Source organism: Globicephala melas, chromosome 12 (assembly GCF_963455315.2).
Source record: "Globicephala melas chromosome 12, mGloMel1.2, whole genome shotgun sequence".
Taxonomy (NCBI): domain Eukaryota; kingdom Metazoa; phylum Chordata; class Mammalia; order Artiodactyla; family Delphinidae; genus Globicephala; species Globicephala melas.
The window spans coordinates 55223591-55244338 of NC_083325.1; the positions used below are offsets into that span (position 1 = coordinate 55223591).

The 20748-nt window shown below is 36.1% G+C and overlaps 1 protein-coding gene across 5 annotated transcripts in view; it reads left to right on the top strand.

Moving 5' to 3' along the window:
- THADA (THADA armadillo repeat containing) overlaps positions 1–20748 on the top strand; it is a 315670-nt gene that overhangs the window by 75142 nt on the left and 219780 nt on the right. For all 5 annotated transcript variants that reach the window (XM_060309158.1, XM_060309159.2, XM_030857806.2 and 2 more), the window contains 4 exons: positions 4525–4657; positions 7107–7220; positions 12517–12639; positions 19712–19803. In XM_060309158.1, the coding sequence (XP_060165141.1) occupies positions 4525–4657; positions 7107–7220; positions 12517–12639; positions 19712–19803 (462 nt within the window). The remainder of the gene's footprint in view (positions 1–4524; positions 4658–7106; positions 7221–12516; positions 12640–19711; positions 19804–20748) is intronic.

Here is a 20748-nt window from a genome sequence, read left to right on the forward strand (position 1 = left end):
GGTAAGGTAAAAGTTTATTAACTGTCAGTAAATAAGTAGCTTTGTTTTTATTGACATTTACTTTTCTGTACCCGATAACTTATTTATTTGAATGAATTTTCATTTGGACTTGCTTTTAAACCTAACAAAGTAAAAGTGTGTTTAGGGGAAAGGGAAAGAATTTACTTCCTTCTTGTGCTAAAACAAACAAACAAAAAACCCTTAGTGATAACAGCTTGGTAAGTAAATTATTACTTGGGAAATGAAGATATTGGTAGAGGCTTAACCTTTACTCAGTTGAGGTTGCACATAATTAATTTCCTGGCAATTGAGTTTTGATAATTTTCTGGGAATTTTGCTTCATATATCGGCTTTAAATGTATTTCACATTTAAAATGTGAAATTAGTTGCTTTGTGTTTGAAGGTGACGTAATTTCTTTAGGCCAGCGATGAGTCATTCAGTTAATGTAAGAAAACAGTTTATTAACAGTAATAAATGTCCCCAGTCATCTAAGGGAGTTGAGTGTGACACAGTTTACCTCAAGTCAGTCACAAGTAGGTTGTCTGCTGAGTGGATTTTCTGTAGGATACTTTGATTCTCCAGCTAGCTTTCTATCCATATCACAGTTTGTTTCAAAACTATTTTAACCCCTACTCTGATGGTGGATATTCAGGGACTGAAATCAATTTGAACGGTAACCTGACTAAAACGTGATTAGGAAGGCAGTCCTTAAAAACAATATACTCTGGTAATGCATTCTAGATCCATAGGAACCTCCTTCCTGAATTGTGTGTAATTTGGAATTTTTATTCTACTGCTTCTTTCCTAGGCCACAGCATAGTGCCAAGCAACTACTAGGTACTTAATAGATCTTTTTTCCAAATGACTGAATGAAACCTACTGAAGCAAATAGTAAGAGAGTTGATAATACCTCTATCATGAACCAGATCAAACCAAATGTATATCTGAGCATTTAGGACAGGCACCTTGAAATAATGCCTTTAATTTATTAATAGCAAGAGCTTTGGTGTCAATCTACATTTTTATTCTCTCTCTGTCACTTGTTAGTTGTATATAACCTTGGGTAAATTATTTAATTTCTCTCCCCGCCATCTCTTTTTGCTAGATTAAAAATAGTGTGAAAGTTATTCCTTCATTTAGCTCTTGAGTATCTAAGCAGTTATTTTAATGTTTTTGTCAGACTGCTCCATAAAATTAAGCTTCATGTAGAGTGAATTTATGTTCTAATTACTGATTTTTTTAGATGTCTTTTTTAATAAAAACCTTATTTCTGTTTTGAATTTTGGTTTGTTGGCTATGATTGGGAGGCTTTTTAGTTAGTTTGTTTTATTTATTTCTCTCTCTCTAGGCTCATTCCTTTCTAGCAGAGGAACTAGATTAAATAGTGGCATTTTGGATCTTCCATCCACAGTGATACTGGGGATATCACAGATCTGGTCACCTAGTTAGTAATCAGCCTGGTTGATAGAGTCTCCCTTGGACCCATGGCTTTTCCTACTGCTTTAGCCCCAAGCAGCTCTGGCAGTAGCCTTTACAACCTTTCATGGGAGAGGGAGCCACTGAAATTCCCTGTTTCCTAGGAGGTAGGCAAGTTACCCCACAGGAACTGACTTCCTGGCCATTACTTCTGCTTCTAGAGCTAGAACCCAGCAGATCTCCGGTATCAGCTGTTGACTTAAACCAAATAGACCGCCAGTTATTTCTCCAGCAAAAATGGGTTTATTCCAGATCAACAAAGAACTGCAATTTGCAAAGTGAACAACCTTACTAGAACAGAAGGTCTGCATAGGAATTTGGAAGAATTTTTAAGGTTAGATTCAAGTAGGAGGGCTGGAGCCAGGACATAGGGGACCTTTCCAACTGGAAGATTTGATAAAGATGGAAAATGAGTTAGCTCAAGATTTCTTAATAGTCAAGAGCCATTGTAAGTTCAGGCAAGGAAGGGTGATGCCTGGCGAGGTGGCCCACTCTGATCCCAAACCTGCCTGCCTTCTCAGATTGGCTGATTTTGCTAGAACCTCTGTGTGCCAGCTCAGGGAGGCCCGGGAACGGCGTTGAGGAGGAGGAGCATTACTGAACTAGTATTTGTTGTCCTAGTATTTCATTGAGTATCCCCATCTCCTGCAGTTCCTTTTCCCCTTTCGTTTTTCTTACATAGTGAATTCCTACAGGAATACTTAACCTTCATCTGAAGCATTATCTGTAAGCCAGTCCTTCACTGCCAGTGGTCCTGTGGTGGGGAAGAAAATATAAGTAAATGAAATCCACAGATAACCTTAGATCAAGTAGTCTTCTTTTTTCACCTCTGTGACTCCAGCTTTTTCTTGCATGGTTAGATCACAGAAAGGTGACTTTGCTTTAATTCTCTTTTTTTTTTTTCTCTGCTCACCCATTGTGGTGTAAATTAACCCAAATGTACTTAAAAGACCATGAAAAATGAGCAAAAAAAGCAGTAATCCATAACTGTATCATTAGCACTTAAATAACAGCTCCTAGGGATTTAGATTTCAGCTTTTGACTGGGCAACTGTGTGAGGATTATACCACATTGGCAATATTAGTAGTAAACTAGAGAAATTATTCTATGAAACAGATGCATTTATCATAATTTTTAAAAGATACAAACCCAGTGATTGGGAAATAACTTCAGTAATGTAAGTAACGTAAGTGTGGGAGGATTATTTTTATTATAAAAAATTCAAACATAGAAATGGATTTTTTATTATTAAAATTTTCAAACATAAATTACAAACATATAAAGCGTATTAAAATTTCAAACATATATACACACACACACGTATATGTGTATGTGTGTGTGGTATATATATGTGTATGTGTATGTGTGTATATATATATATAGAGAGAGAGAGAGAGAGAGAGAGACTAATGTAATGAACCACCTTGCCAACTGCTTGGCAAGGCAAGCAGTTGCCTTGCCACACTTGCTTCATCTATCCCTTTCATTGTCCTTTGCTGAAGTGTTACAAAGTACATCCCTGAAATGTTATTTTTACTCCTATGCACCTCAGTGTGCCTCTCTAAAAAATACTTTCTTCCATGTCCCCAATGCCATTGGCACATCCTATAAATAATTCCTTGGTATCATATAATATCTAATATATACATAACTATCTGTATTATTTCAAAGTATCTTTTTTTACATTTGTTTTTTTCAAGTTGGAATCTAAACAAGGTTCACACTTTGCATTTGGTTGTTCTGCCTTTGAATCTCTTAATTTTGTGGTTCAGTCTGTTGATGGCTGGTTTTTATGGCTGAGGGAGCTGAGGGGGAAGAAGCAGGAACAAGGTGATAGACTTTAAGCCAGGCTAAAAGAAAACCTTTAAAATCACAGGGCCTGCTGGGAGTAGGGAGATTTGGTTGTAACATTTGTGGCTGAAATAATGTTTTTTAGGCCCATGTCAAACTTTAAAAAATGCCTCCTTCAAAGTAGTATTATTTATGTATATTTTGTTCTATATAAGACATAAACAACTAAATTTGAGTTGCTATTTGGAATATTAGTCAGAAACTGAAGTTGTCTATCTTAACACCAAACTAAAATAAAGAAAAAAAAGTCCCCACCAGAAACTAACACAACATTGTAAATCAATGATACTTCAATTAAAAAAAACCAAAAAACCCACATGTTTTTAAGAGCTCTAATTCTCTCTACAAATTAGAAATCAGTTATCTTGCTGAAGACTGTCTTCTTCAATTTAAAAAAGAGAGTATTTTTCCTTTGGACTTTACCTCTTTATTTTCGTATTAATTTTAGTTAAATCCAATTATGATCCTTCTCAAATAATTGTGCCTGTCTAACATTAAATATGCTATTTCTTAGGATAATGTTATGTAACTGTATATTAGGGCATAAGATGAAAAATTTTTTAAAAGTCACATGTTTTTAAGCACTCTAGAATAACAGTTAACATAGTACAGCAGAATCTTACTAACAGTAAAGTCCAAATAACTTTAAAATGTTCAAGGTTCTTTCCAAATAACTTGCTTTATGAATTCTCCATAGGATGTGGATGAAAATTTTATTTGTGATAAGCCACACTTGAGAAAGCTAAAATGATTACTAAAATACACTTTCAAAAATGTGTATATGAATATGTATAATCTCTGTAACTGTAGAATATAAACTACAGTAAACTATAAGGTTGTGTTCTGCTTGTTGGAAATCTTGAATTTTGCAATATAGAACATTGGTGAGAGTTTGATTAACCTTCAGAACATTTTGGGCGTGGGTGCAGGCCTAGGTATTAAAGCTCATTTGCACACAAGACACATGCTCTTCATGCTTTTGTAAGAAATGGAATCTATAATAGCTACAAATGCTAAGACCCATCATAAAGAAGAAAGTAGGTGAAAAGTGGAAAGTGAGACATTTTTTAGTTTCCCTCCCTCTGAATGTAAGGATGTTTATTCTTTCCTAACAGTGTTAATGTATATCGACAGTTTATGCTTTTACTTTTTGGTACCTGATAATGCCAAATGTTTGCTTTATATATGCCTTTTAGGTGCCCTGATTTGAGTCTGCAGAAGCTACCGGAAGAGTGGTTATGGAATGTTTTAGAGGAAATCAGATGCAGTGATCCTTCATCTAAACTCTGTGCTACAAGACGCAGCGCTGGAATTCCTTTCTACATACAGGTAGATACTTATCTACAGGATCATAGCTGGGGGCTTTGTTTGTTTGTTTTTGGTCTTTTGATAATAGTGTATTCTAACCCCCCTGACATATAAGTGAGCATATTGCATAAGGGACATTTCTGTCTTCTCTATAGTACATTTCACAAGTACTATAGCATTTGTGATTTTGTTTTAATGTGTGGACAGTGTGTTCCTGTGACAGATCTCTTCTTGGAACAAACCCTCTAAGAGGTCAGTCTTGTAATATGAACAGAGGGTGGTAGAGATTTCCGCCTGTGTGTGAAGTAGGAAGACATCGCTGTGGTGCATTCATTGCTCACTTCCAGGAAGTGCGCATGCTGCCCTTTATTTTTTTTCTCAATTAGAAAAAATATTCTTCCTTTCATGTCAGAGACCCTTAAGACTGTAGGCAACCAGCGTTAACAATTTCTTTTGAATCCTTCTATAAAATATCCATGCATAAAATAATCCTAATCCTAATAGTAGCTAACTTTTATAAGTGGTTATTTCACATATGTTATCTCATTTCATCCAATGAGGTAGGTCCTATGATCATCCGTATATTGTGGATGAAGAAACTGGGCCTTAGAAAAGTTAGGTAAGTGATTTGCTAATGGCCACAAGGATAGTAAGAGCAGCACTAAGAATTGAGCCCAGGCACCCTGCTGTGTGTGTGTGTGTGTGTGTGTGTGTGTGTGCGCGCGCGTTTTCTTTATTAACACAGATGAAAGCATACTCCACACAAGAGACTGTTTTGTCTCTTGCTTTTTTTCACTTAATGTTATACCTTAAAGATTGCTTCATATCAGCATACTCAGATATTGCTACTCGATAAGAAAATATTTTATTTCCACAGTGTTGAAATTAAGAGGCTGTCACCATTATGAATCCAAAGAATAAAAACCAAGTCTTCACGATACTAAATCAGACCCGACCTGAATGATCTTTGTTTAATATTCAGGAAGATAAAATCTAGGAATGGGGTGATATAAAAAAAGCAATGAAAATAAGTGAAATGAAGTCTGTTTTTTAGTGGCCCAACATGTTTTCTTTCCCTTTCTTATGCCTCCCTCAAATTCGCAGAGTCATGATTTTTATGACAACGGGCACCAGTCGTGGAGGTTGATTTGGCATAGAGATCACCAAGGTGGTTCTGCTGGGTAGATTTTGGTGACCTTCAGAAATCGACTCCTCTCTGATCTGACCCGTTCTGGACCAGTGTGGGTCATTCTCCTGCCTCTGATTCATTCTGACCTAGTGTGTTTTTGCCTCATATGTCTGTCTGAGGACATGTGTTAATGCAACAGCAAGGTTTGGTTGCATCTTTGTGCTGTGTGCCTCCATCTCTGGTTCCCAACTGGTACTACATATTGGTTATAGTGATAGAGGGGTCAGAACTGCACCTTCTTAGCCCAGCCTTGGGAAGAATGTCATAACTATGCACAGCTCTTGGGGAAAAAGAACTATCGTTCCTAGGAGACACATTAGTAATCATATATAGATTTCTTATTTATTTTAGTTGAACAAAATCTAAATTATCGGAAAAATCTGCTCAGAGAGGCCCCATTTTTCCTAGCATAACTTACCAATAAAGTAATGTTCTTGTTCTGGTGGAAACCTCTGCTTGGTGTTAGCTATGGAGAAAAACTCCCCATTACTCCCAGTCCTACACAGCTGCTAATCTATTTTCTGTCTCTGTATAAATGGAATCATATAATATGTTGTCTTTGTGTCCTCTTTCACTTAGCATCATGTTTCAAGGCTCATCCGTATTGTAACATGTATCACTACTTCATTCCTTTCTATTGCTTCAAGTGGTTTGATATTCCTATTTTTATGTTTATTGAATATTGGCAAAATGTTAGACACAAAATAAATAAGCACCTCTTGAATATTCAAATATAGGACCCACTTTGAAGTTTGTAGTATTTCCTTTTGTCCCATGGAGTTTCCAGTGCTACAGTTTGATAGTCCTCCAGGTAGACTCTTGTGAAGAATTAAATAACTGATCAATCTCCAGGGAGTTTCCAAATCCTTACAAGAAATTTAATCCAGAGGTTTTTTGTTTTTCAAGTGAAGAGAAGTTTCTTGTTGGATAAATTTGTTATTAAAACTGACGTGCTTATTGTGTCTGAGACCTGCTACCCAGTTATGGTCTTAGAAGAGATGTCAACAAGAGCCATTTTCAACCTCTTAGAATTACATAATTAATAAGCAAACTGGAGGTGACCTTAGAGATGCTGTGATATCACCACCTAATTTTACAGATGAAGAATCTGAGGGATGGAGAGGTTAAGCTGCTTGCCCGAGGCCACGTGGCTTCATTAACTTGCTTAACACCACATGTTTTTATAAAGGGGATTTTGCATTGGGGAATCAATTCTGGGAAGTAGCAAACAGGTGTATATAAAATAATAGTCCTGATAATTTCTGTCTTGTTTTTCCATAGGCATTGTTGGCATCTGAACCTAAGAAAGGCAAAATGGATTTGTTGAAAATAACTATGAAAGAGTTAATCTCTTTGGCTGGACCTACAGATGACTCACAGAGCACAGTCCCTAAGGTAATAATGGAAATATACAAACCCTGCTAGGAAGGCGGTGGTTTTAAATGTTTGCTGTACTTAAAAAGAAAAAAAAAAAATCTGCTGAAGGTACAGAACTCTTGAGGATAAGACAGACATTTGAAGCTTATTCAGAGGGGTTTTGTTTTGGTTTGGTTTTTCCAGTCCACAAAATAAACCATTGCTTTAGTTGTTATAGATTGACCAAGATGATCTGTTTTTAAACTGTGGTGAAAACATTCAATTTAGACAAGATATTTTGTAATATTACAACTGTATCTAAAAATTTAAAAATGAATGTGCTATCACCTTCAAATTTCATGTGTGCTTCTTTGAGTTGATGTATATTTTATGATTGGGCAGTTGGATCTTTCCCTAAAATGTAGTGTCTGGCTTTGGGTATATTCATATTTTAATTTTAGCTAATACTCCTTTTTATGTCACTGCTAACGTTGAGTTAAGTATGTACTTATGTGTGTGTATGAATTTGGGTTAAGTGTTCCTCACAGCTTCACTCCACTCCACTCCATGGTAGTGCATACCTGTCAGATACTTCTTGTCTAGGCTTTCTCAGCAAATGCTTCATAGTAGGATGTTCCTACCCACCTGTGGGAGGCCCATGCTAGGTCAGAGAACAGACTGAGAGCTGAAGTTTACAGTCAAGTACATATGGTTTTATGTCAGAGCCTGTGGGAGGTATTAAAGGGAAGCCCATGGGCCAGAATGTGGACCGGTGGGAAAGGATAGGGTTTATTAACACATGTCACATAGTGGCCTGTGACTATACGATATGAAATTTCTTTAAAAATTTTAAATAAAAAGTTACTGATCACCTTTCAGAAATAATCATTTTATTTTCCCCCAAAAAGTGTGAAAAATATAATTGGCTCCATTTTCTTAGACTATCACTTTAAAAAATAACATTGTTTAATAAGAACACTCGAAAATAGTGAAATTTGGTTTTAAAGAGTACTTTAAATTATTACCTTACTCTGCTTCAAGGTCATTAATTACCACTAGTGACCATTTTTATTAAATTGGTGAAAGTTTAATATTTTATCTCTGACCAGTTCTTCTAGGTGTTGGATGATGACTTGCTTTCCTTCTCCCCTCCCATGGTTTACTTCTGTATTATTTTTTTATTATCTGTGAAATATTTCAGCACGTAAAAATGTACAGTGAATAATCAACATCCATGAAATCAGTTCCAAGTTTAAGAAGTAAAACGTGGGCTTCCCTGGTGGTGCAGTGGTTGAGAGTCCACCTGTCGATGCAGGGGACACGGGTTCGTGCCCCGGTCCCGGAAGATCCCACATGCCATGGAGCGGCTGGGCCCGTGAGCCGTGGCCATTGAGCCTGCGCGTCTGGAGCCTGTGCTCCGCAAAGGAGAGGCCACAGCAGTGAGAGGCCCGCATACTGCAAAAAAAAAAAAAAAAAAAAAAGAAGTAAAACGTTAAAGATACAGTTGCATACACTGTGGATTCCTCCATATTCTGTTTACCTTTGGTCCTCCTCATCCTCATCTGTAATCATTAAACCAAATCATTTCGTGCATTTTTTTCATTCTTTTAAGAGCTTTTTTTTTTTTTTACATGAATTGTGTTATCTACACATTGTTTTATAATTTGGCTTTTTTTCAGTCAACATTTTTTAAAATTAGTGAGCTCCAAGTTCATTTTAATTTCTAAGCAGAGTTTCATTGTATACAAATGTTTTCCTTTCTGCCTGGTGTGAAATTTGTGTTTCCCAGTTTTACTTTGCATTTCTCTGATAACTGGCTAGCTTTAACATCTTTCCATGTATTTATTAGGCTTTAGTATAACTTCTGTGAATTGCCTATTTAAAGACTTTGGCTTTAATTTGGTTATTTGTCTTTGTTTTGCAAGAGTTGGGTTTTTTGTTGTTTTAAAATTATTTTCCTGATATTTTTTTCCTTTTTGGTTCTTTGAATTACACATATCTTCTCCTAGTCTATCACTTCTTTTCACTTTGCTTATTATTCTGTTATTGCCTGGAAGTTTTAAATTTTAATAAAATGGAATATGTCAGCCTTTTCTTTTATGGTTTGTGCATTTGGATCTCATTTAAGAAAGCCTTCCATACCCCAGGGTCAGAAAGATACTTTATATTTTCTTTATATAATACATCCTTTCCTCTTGTGCTGTCGTACTAACGCCACTTCTCATGTACTGTTTCTGTCGATACGCATGTCTGTTTCTGTGCTCTATTCTATTAGTCTGTCCCTGGGCCCAAATCACTATTTTAATTACTGTATTTTTTTAAATAAGTTTTGATACTGGTAGGGTGAGTCTCCTTTTTTTTCCCTTCAGAATTACCTTGGCAATATTTGTCCCATTGCTCTTCCATATAAGTTTTAGAATCAGCTTGTTAAGTTCAACCAGAAAGCCCTTTTTAAATTTTGGTTGGAATTTAAATTCATTGATTTATTTGGGGAAAATGACTTCTTTTTTTGATACTGAATCTTTCAGTCCATGTACATGGCTTTATTTTTCCACTTATTCAGATCTTCCTTAATGTTTTTCATTACTTTTAAAAATAATTTTCCTTAAAAGTCTTACACATCTTTTGTGAAATGTTCAGCAACCTACCCAAATTGCTGTAATTCAACTGATGACTTGTCTGTAAATTCTTTGAATTTTCTTTATAGGTAATCATATCCTTAGTAATGCTAAATTTGCTTTACTCTTCTAATTTTTTTTTTTTTTTTTTTTTTTTTTTGCGGTACGTGGGCCTCTCACTGTTGTGGCCTCTCCCATTCTGGAGCACAGGCTCCAGACGCGCAGGCTCAGCGGCCATGGCTCACGGGCCCAGCCGCTCCGCGGCATGTGGTATCTTCCTGGACTGGGACACGAACCTGCGTCCCCTGCATTGGCAGGCGGACTCTCAACCACTGTGCCACCAGGGAAGCCCTCTTCTAATTCTTTAAAAAAATTTTCTTGTTCTTCTGGCTGGCACTTGTAGTACAGTTTTGTATAGAAATAGAGATAGCAGACATCCTTATGTTGTATCTGATATTTGCTGTAGGTTTTAACGCGTCTCTTATCAAGAAAACCAAATTTTATTGAATGCTTTCAAGCATTTTTGAGATAAATGTTTTGTTCTAGAATTTGCAAACATCATGAATTATATTGACTTTTTAATGTAATAGGATCTTTGCCTACAGAGAATGAACTCCCAACTTTGAAATGATAGATTTTTTTACACATTGCTAGATTCACCTAAAAATTTGAAAAAAAAATTTTTTTCACATATTTTCACTGGATTCATAAGTGAGATTAACCTGTGGTTTTCCTTTTTCATGCTGTACCTGTCCTCATTTTTAAAATTTTTTTATTGAATTATAACAAACATACAAAGATGTGTACAAATAATATGTTTGCCTCCACAAAGTGAGCACATTTCTATAACCAGCAAGAAACAGAACATTTTAGCACCTGAAAGCCCATTCATACTCCTTTCTAATCAGTACCTTTTCCCCAAATGTAACCACTAGCTTAGTTTTAACACCATAGCTTTACCTGTTTTTTTTTTAAATTTCATATGAATGTAACCATACATTATATACTCTTTTGATATGATTTCTTTCGATGAACATTAAGTTTACGATATCCATCCATGTTGTGAATTATTCATTTTCATTGCTATGTAATAGTATACAATTTATTTATCCATTCTTCTGTCAATGAAAATTTGGGTGGTTTTAAATTTGGGGTTATTTATTAAGAACAGTACTTTTAAGAACATTCTTTGACACGTCTAATGGTGAACAAATATGTACATTTCTTTTGAGTAGATACTTAGGAGTTGTTATTGAGTATGTGTATGTTGAGCTTTAATAGATACTACCATTTCTCAAAGTAGTTGTCCCTACCTTATTTTGATAGCCAGGTGGTACTGGACTGATAAAATAAACTTGGGCATCTTCTCTTAACAGTTTAAATAAGATTGGGATTATATATTCTTCGAATATTTGGTAGAATTCGTCCATAAAATCATGTGGGTCTTTGTGTGTGTGTATGTGTTTGTGTGTGTGTGCGTGTGTGTGTGTGTGTATGTGTGTGTGTGTTATTTTGGTGGGTTTGGTGTCTTGCTTTCTTTTTGGTCTATGAGTAGGATTTTTAACTATTGATTTTCTTTATATAACGATAATATCTATATAGCTTTTCCATTTCTCCTTGAATTTGTTTTGATTAGTTCTGTTTTCTAGGAAATTGTTCATTTTGCCTTAATTTTTCTAATTGACTAGGGTAGAAATATTTTTGTTTTATTCTCTGATGTACCTTTAGTCATGTCCTCTTTGGTATTCATGATATTGCTTATTTTCTTCTCTTCTTGGTTAGTCTCATCAGAGGTTTGTTTCTATTTCAAAGAATCACCTTTCGGTTTTGTTAATGCTCATAGTTATGTCATTGACGTTTTAAAATTTTCTACTCTTTTAAATTTTCTTTCTCTCTTTTGAGTTTATTATTCTTTTTCTGTCATCTTAATTGGACGTTTTTTCCAATTCATTTTTTTATTAAAGTATAGTTGATTTACAGTGTTGTGTTAATTTCTGCTCTATAGCAGTGATTCAGTTATACATATATATGCATTCTTTTTTATCTTCTTTTCTATTATGGTTTATCACAGAATATTGAATATAGTCCCCTGTGCTATACAGTAGGACCTTGTTTTTATCCATTCTGTATATAATGGTTTGCCTTTTTTTTAAATAGATGCCACTTAAGGTGTACATTTCTTTTATGTTCCACTTAAATGCATCGCACAAGTGTCAGTGTGTAGCATGTTCATTATTGTTCAGCTCTAAATATTAAAAATTTTTTTCTTTGACCAGTGTTTTAAAATGTGTCAGTTTTAAAAGTATGTAAAGAAACTGATTCCTAACTTAACTCCACTGTGATCAGAGCATAATCTGTAAGAAATTAATTTTTTGGTGTTTGTTGAGGCTTTGTGGCTAGATTTGAGGTCATTTTAAAAAATAAATGTTTCATGTGTGCTTGAAAAGAATGTATTGTCTCTATTTGCTAGGTGCGGGATTCTACATAGGTCCATTGGATCAAACTTTTGTATTGCATTGTTCAAATCTTGCTAACTTAAGAAAATTGATTTATCAATCGTTAGGCATGTTTTATTAAAATCTATTTTATTTGTGAATTATCCATTTCTTCTTGTAATTTGGTAATTTTTTTGTTTGGAGGCTATGCTACTGGATATGTAGAGATTTGGAATTACCACAGTCTTCAACCTACAACTGATTTTGAACTTTTTATTCTAGGTTCATGCTTTAAATATCCTTAGAGCCTTGTTCAGAGATACACGTCTGGGAGAAATTATTACCCCTTACATTGCTGATGGAGCTAAGGCTGCAATTCTGGGCTTTACATCACCAGTCTGGGCAGTAAGTGCATTTGCTATTTATTTTCATTGACTTAATTATACCTCTGAGTAGGTTTTAATAAACTAACCTTTCACTGGATGATACAAAATATGTACTGCATTTTATTAAGGAGTTACTCCAAGGGATAAATCCTTGGATCAAGCTACATTTTGACCCTTGGTATTTTATGGTTACATTCTGTCTCCTTTGTTGGCTTATTAGCCATAACTCTTTGTTTTCTTATTTTAGTATTTGCTTTAGAGTTTATAGTATATATCTTTAACATCACAGTCTGCCCTCAAGTAATATTTTACCATCTTAAAGTATAAGAACCTAGCAATATGTACTCCCATTTCTCTCCTCCCAACCTTTGTGCTTTTATTATACGTTTTACTTTTTTGTATATTGTAAACCCACACTACATTGTTATTATTTTTGTTTAAACTGTCAATTATCTTTATTTAAAAACTGACCATTTAAACTATTTTTAAGTATACAATTCAGTGGCATTAAAAACATTCACAGTGTTGTGCAATCATCACCACTCTCCATTTTCAGAACTTCTTCATCTTCCCAAACAGAAACTGTACCCATTAAATAGTAACTCCCCACATCCCACTTCCCCCAGTCCCTGGTAACCTCTCTTCTTTTTGTCTCTATGAATTTGCCTATTCTAGGTACCTCATGTAAGTGGAATCATATATTTGTCCTTTCATGTCTGGATTGTTTCATTTAGCATAGTGTTTTCAGGGTTCATCCATGTTGTAGCATGTATCATAATTTCATTCCTTTTTAAGGCTGAATGAAATTCCATCATATGGGTATATGACATTTTGTTTATTCTTTCATCTGTTGATGGACACTTAAGCTGTTTCTTTTTGTTTAGGGTGAATAATGCTGCAGTGAACATTGGTGTACAAGTATCTGTTTGAGTTCCTGCTTTCAATTCATTTGTGTATATCATATAGTAATTCTGTATTTAATTTTTTGAGGAACTGTCAAACTGTATTCCACAGTGGCAGCACCATTTTATACTCCCATTAGAGTTCCATTTTCTTCACATCCTCGCCGGCACTTGTTATTTTCTATTTTTTTGGTAACAGCCATCTTAACAGGTGTGAAGTGGTATCTCATTTGATGTTTTGATTGCACTTGATGTTGAGCTGGAAGCAGAATGACTCTGAGTATCTGAATGTGTCTGTTGTGGGCTCTGGGTATCAGTGTGTTGAGGGAATGCTGGAAATATACATATGAAAAGGTGAAAAAAACAGATGCAAAACATGAAAGTGGGGGAGGTTAAATGCTGAGTCACTTTTTTTGTTTTCTTTTGTTTTTTGCAATATGATTACTGTCCAGAAACTTCTTGATTCAGAACTCCAAGATTGTGGGCAATACCCAGTACAGTTTTCAGATTAAAGAAAGTAAACTTTCACTTTTTTTTAATAATTCCTGGGAGAAACACCATGATTTTATTGTTTTTTCTACATCATTGTGCCTTCTAGAATAAAGGAGACTAACCTATGGTTTGTAGGCACTTGACTGTAGCGTTAAAAAAAAGAAAGACTGGCAAAGGGAGAGGAGAAAAGAAACTAGACCTTAATATATTACCTGCAGAATGGAGAATTTACTAGAAAGGCAGGCTTTCCAATTAGTGAGCTGCACAAACCAATTCATAACTCTCTGATGAGCCTCTAATTGACAGTCAGTATATTGCAGTGGAGCCCAAGGCACAGACTCCCAACGTAAAGAGGAATCCTCAAGATTGCCAACTGTTGCCTGGAAAATCGTACATCTTCCTGTAAGAAAGATAAATGTCTGAAATTCTGTCTAGGAGCATTGCCTAACTACTCCTGAGGACACGGTGTTTACCTTTTACATTTACAGGAAAACGGAGCAATACCTGTATACCGTCAGGAGAGGTAGGTAGGAATGTGGCTTCACCATCAGGAAGAGTAGAGATCATAAAGCTGATTGCCAGAAATGTCAGTATTGTTTTCTTTAAGCCACTCATTCCAGATGAACAGAGAAATGTTCTCTATGAAAGGGCTTTCGGAGAGTGAAACCTGGTGACTTTTCCAACTTTAGGAAAACAAAGTATCAGAAATGAATGGATCTTTTTTTTTTGAAGTCTTTTTTGGAGACCTTTTAAACAGTAACACATGGACACTGCAGAAAGTCTGAAAATACAAGCATAAAAGGAAAAGTCACCGGTTTAACTACCATACAGATATAATAATCTTTAGCATTCGCATGTGTTTTCTTTCTCTTTTTTGTATGTGGCTTTTATGTGTGTGTAGTACTCATATGCACACATAATCTATAAAAGCCTGCACAAATATATATAAGTGCTTATGTATAGTTTTATTTGGGGGGAATCTTCCCTTTTAACACGTGTTTTAAAGGAATCTTTTTTGTTTCTATTCAGTTTGTTTGCTTTACCAGAGAAAATAAACATCACAGCTATAATGATCCATACTCTGACTTAAATATATCAATTGTTCTGTTTCCTTCCTTATAAAAACCTAATCTAAGTTATGCCAGAACCATGTCAACATACTCAATGAATGTGAAGAAGTCTTCATTTTACAAAACAATTAACCATAGCAGTCTGTGTGAAGTTGTTTAAAGAGTGGTTTTTCCTGACTGTGTGTGAAATATGGTTTGATTTACAGAAATCTGATTTGTACACATCTTCTCAGGAATATATCTTGTACCTAAAGGTGACTCCATCTGTACTTTTGGCTTAATTGTTTTTCCTGGTAAGTTAGAGAAAAAAAAAGTAAAATAAGCTTAATTTTCATTTTGCAGTAAAGGAACATTTTCCAGGAAGCATTCATGTGTATATTTAATAGTTTGTACAGAGTCCTCAATCTTTGTATTGAGACCACACAAATCTCTCAGTCTTTGCCACCTATTAGGCATTTTTAAAAGCCAGGGGAAATGTATTGTTGTAAATATATATAAAACATTAGGCATACCTCCTGGTTACAGACAATATTAAACACTAGAAATACAAGGATAAGTAAGACAATCATAATAGTGACTGTCTTATTGACTATTTTCCATGTGCTTGGTATCATTTACATTGATTAGCTCAGTTCATGCTCAGAGCAATCCTGCTAGGTAGATTCTGTTATTAGAATCCCCATTTTACAGATAAAGAGAGGAGAGAGGAGAAATAACTTTGTCCAAGGACATACAACTATTATTTGTGTGATTCTAGAATCTGTGCTATTATCGGGGAAAGTTTGGGGTATTATAGGAATACGGCGAAGGTGTATCTTACTTACCTTGTAGGGTTTTGACCCTGTCCTTAGAAAACAGAGCTGGAGGTATAGCCTGGGCACCCAGGCTATAAGGTTTTATTGAATGGTACAAACCTACAGTAGCAGGAATGAAGGAAAAAGGGAGGTGAGGCAAGAAAAGAGAAGAGACATTATCAAGCAGGTATTGTAGTTTAACTTGCAGGAAAACTGAGCTGCTTGTCTGGTCATGTGGTGTATCTTCTAGCCAGGCCATGTGAAACTACCGGCCCTGGGAACAGTCCTACCTTCTCTCTCTTATTGGTCAAAGTTCACCCCTTGGGGCATTAACACAACTTGTGCAGGTGTTGACACAACCCTTGGGCAGCTGCTAGAGAAGCCAGATCCCATGCCCTGTGATGTAGTATCTCATCTGAATCTGGAAATGGCTGGATGAGCCACAGTCACCATTGGTGTCTGGGGTTTGACACTTGGCTTCCACTGCTGTTGAAAAACCCTACATGAGAGAGTTTCACCGTAGGGGGATGATGGGCTTTGACTGATGTAGTGAAAAGTGAAGGCTCGATTGTGAGATGGCAGGAGGGAAGGCGGAAGACCAATCAGGAAGCTATTGTAATAGTTCTGCCAAGTGATGATAGTGGCTCAGAATAGAGAAATATTAATAAAGGTGGTGACAAGTGGTAATTGGGCTTCCCTGGTGGTGCGGTGGTTGGGAGTCTGCCTGCCGATGCAGGGGACGCGGGTTCGTGCCCTGGTCCGGGAGGATCCCACATGCCGCGGAGCGGCTGGGCCCGTGGGCCATGGCCGCTGGGCCTGCGCGTCTGGAGCCTGTGCTCCACAGCGGGAGAGGCCACAACAGTGAGAGGCCCGCATACCGCAAAAAAAAAAAAAAAAAAAAAAGATGCTTAACATCATTCATTATCAGGAAAACACAAATCAAAACCACAATGAGATAACCATTTCATATCCAGTGGGATAGCTATAATTTAAGAGGTGGACCACAACAATTATTGGGGAGGATTTGGAGAACTGGTGAAAATGGAACTCTCGTACAGTGCTGATAAGGATGTAAATGGTACTGCCACTTTGGCAGTTTCTCTAAAGGTTAACATAGAGTTACTATGTGACCCAGCAGATTCACTTCTTGGTATATACCCAAGAAAAGTGAAAACATGTTCACACAAAAACTTGTATGTGAGTGTTCATAGCACCATTATCCATAATAGCCAAAAAGTAGAAACAACCCAGTGTTCATCAAATGATGAGTAGATTTTTTTAATGTGGTATATCCATTCAGTGGAATATTATTCAGCCATAAAAAGGAATGGCATACTGATACATGCTACAACATGGGTGAACCTTGAGAATGAAAGCCAAATGAAAGAAGCCAGACGTAAAAGGCTGCATGTCACGTGATCTCATGAATATGAAACATCCAGAATAGGCAAATCCCTAGAGACAGAAAGTAGATTAGTACTTGCCTAGTGAGGGAGACTAGGAAATGACTGTTAATGTGTATAGGGTTTCATTTTGGAGTCATGAAAATATTCTGGAATTAGGTAGTGGTGATAGTTTCCTACTTTGTGAACATAGTAAAAACCACTGAATAGTACCATTAAGATGGTGAATTTTATGGTATGTGAATTATATCTCAATAACAGGAAAATTAATTTTTTAAAATGTCTTAAAAGTTTATCATTTGGTCACCTTTGGAGGTTACTATGACATGAACTCATTCTGCACACTGGTAAATTTATGGAAATAATTCTGTACTAACTGATAACAGAATGACCAAATAGCTCATGAAGGAAAGCTTTTTTTTTTAATGGTAGTTTTTCTGAAAATTGTAACTAATTAATGGTAGAATATCACTAATTTGCTATACCTACTGGAATAAGTAATGATAATCACTGGCTACTAATGAGGGAACTCGATGAATGGATCAAGCTGGTAGTCTGTTTGATCCATCTTAACATTACTAAAAGACATTATGTGTCTCCTGCCTTTGGTCTATCAAATCAAACAAGGGAGTTTTCTTTCTTGGTTGGGGTGGCAGATGGGTGCCCATTCACTTTGTAGAACAGTCCTCTACAGTTTTGATAAGGTATGCCTCAGCAGGCATCCTCTTTCATTTCCAGACACTCCTGTTTTAAGTTTACTGCTTCTGGCAGTCTTTGCCAGAAAGTTTGGTTTAGGGCAAGATGGAGTTTGTGTTTTGATTTTTCTTTTCTTCTTATATTTTTTGTATGATTCTTGAGAGACGATAGGGTCCTGGATGATGTTACCAAGTCATCTTGAACCTAAGGAGTCTTTGGGAACCAAGTCAATGGCCTAGGTGAGAGATAATCAAGACCTGAGCTAGGCCAGAGGCGATGTTGATAGAGTAACAGGACAGTGATGGGTTTGGGGATATTAGGCAAGGCACACAGTAGGGACTTCATTAATGTTTGTTAACTGTTGAATGGACGTAAGTGAGTTTGTCCAATTTTAGCGTTTTATTACAATTATGGTATGAATTGTGCCAGTGTATCTGTGGTCCATTTCAAGAGTTACCACACATAAATTGAGTCAGTCATGTGCTTCTAGAGGAGAGGTTGCAAACTGGTGGCTGATAGGTCAAATCTGGCCCACAACTGTGTTTTATTTGGCTTCCACAATAGTTTTTTTTTTCCTTTAATTTGTTGCCAACTTTTCAAAATAGATTTCACATAAAAGTTGGGGTTTCTGGCTTCTCTTGAAAAAGCAGAAGATCTGGCAACACTGGGCTTACATTCCCCTCAAGGCAGCAACTTCAGCTGAAGCTGAATAGTGACTGCATTATACCCAATCCTCTGCTGCCTCTGTCACTCACTGTCCTTATGGGCATTTGAGTTGTGATCCTTACTGCAGTAGTTTCAGGAAGCTATCTTCTAAATCCTACATTGTTACTTTTAACTACCTTTTTTCTTATATTGCTATTTAACACACCATATGACTCCTATCTAATTAGAATATAAGCTCTGTGTTAGCAGTAAGTGTGTGTGTTCTATTTCTGGACATTCTCCATGGGGTTGGTATAGGGCCTTACACACTATAGGGAAGTCAGTATATATTTATACATCTCTACTCTGATTTGGCAAGGTAATTGAGGAAGCCCAATATCCCATGGCTTTCAAGACATTTTTATGATGTAGGAAAGCGTCTTGACACATTGGTTTGGAAATAGATCTGCTTTATTATAACCATTTGAAGAAATGATTCATGTTTATAGTTTTTTCTTCTTATTTCTGTGAACCAGTTGCCTCAGATAATCTTAGGGTTAAAATTACTTAGGTTACTGCAGTTGTGTGGTTAATAACATTTTGTATATGATATTAAATATTTTCTTGGCCATATTAATACTGTGGATCCTTTGAGTTAGGTCTGATAAGTATTTTCTCATAGGTAAATGATTACAGAAAATAAAAGGAAAGAGCTGAGCTCTTTCTTGGGATATTCATCATCAGAAATGATGTGGGAAAATGAATTTATTGTTTCTTTTGAAGTGTTATTTAATGATACAAGTACAAAGGGATAATGAAAACAGTTGGTGGTAATATTAGAAGTATAGGAAAAAGCTGTGTTGTGTGCATGTGGTTGGACGGTAGAGCTCAGTTTAAGAGGAAATCATTGAGGTAATTACTATAAAGTTATTGAAAATTGTCTACTTTTATGGACATAAACCACATCTTCTTTAGCCCCACACTAGGCAATCGGGTAATGATTTTGAATGTCTAGTTTGAACATTGTAAATGTTGGTTTCATGCCATGAATATTTCTTAACCTTTATTGTGTATTTATTTTTACATTAGGTGAGAAATTCATCCACACTTCTCTTCAGTACGTTGATCACAAGAATATTTGGAGTTAAAAGGGGAAAGGATGAACTTTCCAAAAAAAATAGGTAAGCTTCATCTAATGCTAACTTTACTTTTTTACAAAATATTGTCCTGGGGCTTCCCTGGTGGCACAGTGGTTGAGAGTCCGCCTGCCAATGGAGGGGACACGGGTTCGTGCCCCGGTCCGGGAAGATCCCACATGCCGCGGAGCGGCTGGGCCCGTGAGCCATGGCCACAGGGCCTGCGCGTCGGAGCTCCACGATGGGAGAGGCCACACAGTGAGAGGCCCGTGTACGGCAAAGAAAAAAAAAAAATTGTCCTGGCCAAAAATAATTTTTGGAATTTTGCTTGCTTTTATAGATTCATCTAGAGCATAAAACTATAAAAATACTATGGTAAATTAACCTATGCTGCCAAGTTCTAATCCCTTGGGCAAAAATATCTACTGTTTAATAAGTGGACCTTTCAAAGCAGCAAAAATATATATATCAGAGTAGCAAGGGCTGAAATGTAGAGCTTGTTTCTCAATGCAACAGCTAAAGTTCGTTTTTTTGTTTTGTTTTGTTTTTGATTTACATCTTCATGTATTCCTGAAATGTCCTATATTGCTTTTTCTTGATGTGTCATCAGGTACTAGCTTGTGCAATATCTTTGCTTTTATAGTAACTGGAAGTTTAAATGTTTATAGTACACTCATCGGGACATGTCCCAGATTACTTTTACATTAACCTCTAACCAAGGGGAGCAGTTACGGATGTTGGTCACACAGAATAAACAATGCTTTTTACTTTTAGGTCTTCGGTGTTATGTTTAGTCTCTAAGACATTTTCCTCTTAAGGTTTTTTTTAACGTCTGAGAAAAAAACTTACTGAAATATTTTGATTATGAGTAATTTTTAGATACAATGCACAAGTTCTGTTTGTTGGTTTTTAAAGAAGAGAAGCTTTGAATAGCTGTTTCTTTAGCACTTAGGAGGGTTTAGTGTTAGTCTAGTGGCTTGCAGTTGTTAA